The sequence below is a fragment of the Chinchilla lanigera genome, unplaced genomic scaffold, assembly GCF_000276665.1.
Source record: "Chinchilla lanigera isolate Chin_1 unplaced genomic scaffold, ChiLan1.0 scaffold00044, whole genome shotgun sequence".
In the NCBI taxonomy this organism is placed as follows: domain Eukaryota; kingdom Metazoa; phylum Chordata; class Mammalia; order Rodentia; family Chinchillidae; genus Chinchilla; species Chinchilla lanigera.
The window spans coordinates 11,931,200-11,933,959 of NW_004955445.1; the positions used below are offsets into that span (position 1 = coordinate 11,931,200).

A 2,760-nucleotide genomic window follows, 5' to 3' on the forward strand; every position below is an offset into this window, starting at 1 on the left:
TTGTAATCCCTTAATTACGCTCAATAAACTGTGAACTCTTTAATATGACCTCTAACATGTAAACTGCTAATGACCAATCCAGTGACTACTATACTCTTAAGTCTTTAGTAACAAACCTTGCTTCTGTCAGGTAACAGAGTACCTACTAATGCACTACCCCAGTACCCCATTCACAGTGCCCAGGGTGCTTCTCAGAGATCTAACAGTACAGAAATTGGACACATTGCTAAATCAGTGACTTGAAAGGGTTATTATCTTTCCAAAAACCAGAATTTCCTTTCTTCTAGATATTTTGTTCCTATGTCTATGAAAGTGTCCACAAATGAAACATTTCCTATGCTGCCAGGTTCTGGCCAGTAAGATGAAAGCAGATGCTATTTCTTGGAATTTCCAAAATGGTTCTTAAAGTGGGAATACACACCAAGCTGCACTCTCTGCCCATCCCCCAGTCTGCTTTTTGCCCATTTCAAAGTCATGGTGGCCTGGACTATGACAGCCATTCCGACGACCCCTCAGTAGAATGCAAGTCATATGCCTTGGATGTCTGAGCAAAGAGACCCAAAAAAGCCAAGCATGGTGGCACATCCCTGTAATCCCAGCTACTTCAGGGACTGGGGCACATATAAATTTGAGGCCTGAGTAACACGATGAAACCCTGGCTCAAACTAAAAAAAAAAAAATAAAAAGGGCTGGGTAGCTCTGCATTCCCTGGGTTCAGTCTCTACTGCTAGGGGAGAGAAAAAAAAAAAGGGCCCCAAAAGACCAAGCCTTAGTAACTACAGAACTTCACAGCGTGTATTTTGGATTTCTTTTATATGAGGAAATACATACATTTATAGCTTATGTCATGATCTTTTACTAGCAGTCAAATTGAAACCTAATACAGGCTTCAGAACATTTCACAACCTGACCTTTGTCAGTCTTACCTCTCTTCATGTTTTTCAATCCAATCATTTTGCCAAACATGGTTTCAGTTCCTCGCAGCTATATTAGCTCCATTTAAAGTCTTTACAAGCTGCCCCTTCTGCCTGAATCAGGTCCCCCCTGCACCCCTTGCTCGACCTGATTAATTCCTAGTCATCCTTGAGATTTCTGCTTAGAAACCAGCTCCTTAATTACCATCCCAGCTAGGTTAAGATACCCCTGTTTTCTGGTACCAGAATAATAGTGCCGCTTCATGATCTTTACTACACTGTGAGTTGTGATACCGATATTCTCTTACATAGACACTAAACCTTAGGATGAGGGGAATACAGTTCTTGCTCAGCATTATCTATATTCCAAATGCCCAGCACAGGTGTCCAATAATATTTCTTGAAAAAAAAAATGGAGTAAATGAGTGCTGGAGATATGGTGTCAGAGAGCTAAAGATACAGTGGGTTTGCTATCACTGTGGTATGAAAAATGAGTGGAATGGTTGGTATGTTACTTGTTTATTATTTATACCATGTCCTTTTCCAAAAAAGACGTAAGGAGGCAAAAGAATTGGGAGTACCACCTTGCTGGAGTGCTAATGAGTTCCCATCCACTTAGAGACACTAGTTTAGGAGCCGACTAGAGACTACAGGATAGAGTGGGGGAGGGAGGTATGCTAAGAAAAGCAGCGGCATCCTGTCCTACCTCATCTTCCATCTCCTCACTTGCAAGTCCTAGCCCAGGAGTAAGCCAAAAACTGGTGGGAAGGTTGCAGCAGGAGAAGGTTAGCAGTAAAGCAGAAGGTTAATTCTCAGAGAGGCACCGTCCCACCATCCTTCCTTCCCTTTGGTGCCCACTGCAAGTGTCTGGATTCTCCTGAAGGGCTCTGGCCGGGTCTAGGGTTCCATGTGGAAAGCCAGCTCGGTCAGTCTGCAGGTGGGGCCCTCTGCTAGCTGCAGGTTCTGGGCTGTGCTTCTTCACCCCCATCCTCCTCCTCATCAGACTGTGCCAAGGGTGTGTCTGCTCCACCGTCGCTCGGATTTGGACTGTGCAGGTTGGTGGAGGAGTCAGAGGACGAGGAGGAAGTCCGGGATGTTGTCCTGTCTGGTGTGAGTGCTGGCAGACTCAGCTCCTCGGGATGGTCATCCACCCCTGCCCAGAGAGAAGAGCTAGTCAGGTCTACAAACAGGGCTTCAGAGGACTCTTAGAGATTATTCTGGCCAGACAAACTAAAGCCCAGACAGGGGCAAGTATTTGTTCAAAATCACTCTGCCAGATTAGAACTTCTATCTCCTGGCTCCAGCTCCTTCCTCAGTGCTACACCATGGTTGGGCTCTACAGTCAGGTCAGGTAATTCAAGCTATTGCTGAGTAGTAATTTTCCCTCTCAAGGACTCTGCTCTTCCTCTGTAAAAAAAAAAAAAAGGCGGGGGGCACTTACCTATATTCCCAAAAGGTTTTAAGGACAAAGCCTGGGGCTGCTTATAAAAATGTCCAGCATAGTAGATTCTCAATAAATAGCAGGAGTTTTAAATAACAGAATATCTTACAAATTAAACATATGGGCTTTGGGGCCAGACAGACATGGTTTGAATTCCACATCTGCCACTTCCTGACTATTGTGGTTGAACTTTTCTGAACAATTTCTGTCTTTATAAAATGGAGGGTGTACTACCTGCCTTGCTAGGACATTGTGAATACTGAAACAACATATTTAAAGTCCTTTTTTGTTTGTTCGTTTTTTATATAGGCTCTCGTTTTTTTTTGTAGCACAGGCTGGCCTTGAACTATGTAGCCCAGGCAGCGATCCTCCTGCCTCAGCCTCCCACATGCTGGGATTATAGGC

At 44.3% G+C, this 2,760-nt stretch overlaps 1 protein-coding gene across 2 annotated transcripts in view; it reads right to left on the bottom strand.

Moving 5' to 3' along the window:
- Window positions 1–796: 796 nt before the first annotated feature.
- Window positions 797–2,760, bottom strand: part of Dbndd2 (dysbindin (dystrobrevin binding protein 1) domain containing 2) — a 4,539-nt gene continuing 2,575 nt past the window's right edge. For both annotated transcript variants that reach the window (XM_013518316.1, XM_013518317.1), the window contains exon 4: window positions 797–2,067. In XM_013518316.1, coding sequence (XP_013373770.1) covers window positions 1,865–2,067 — 203 coding nt within the window. In that variant the 3' untranslated portion in view covers window positions 797–1,864. The remainder of the gene's footprint in view (window positions 2,068–2,760) is intronic.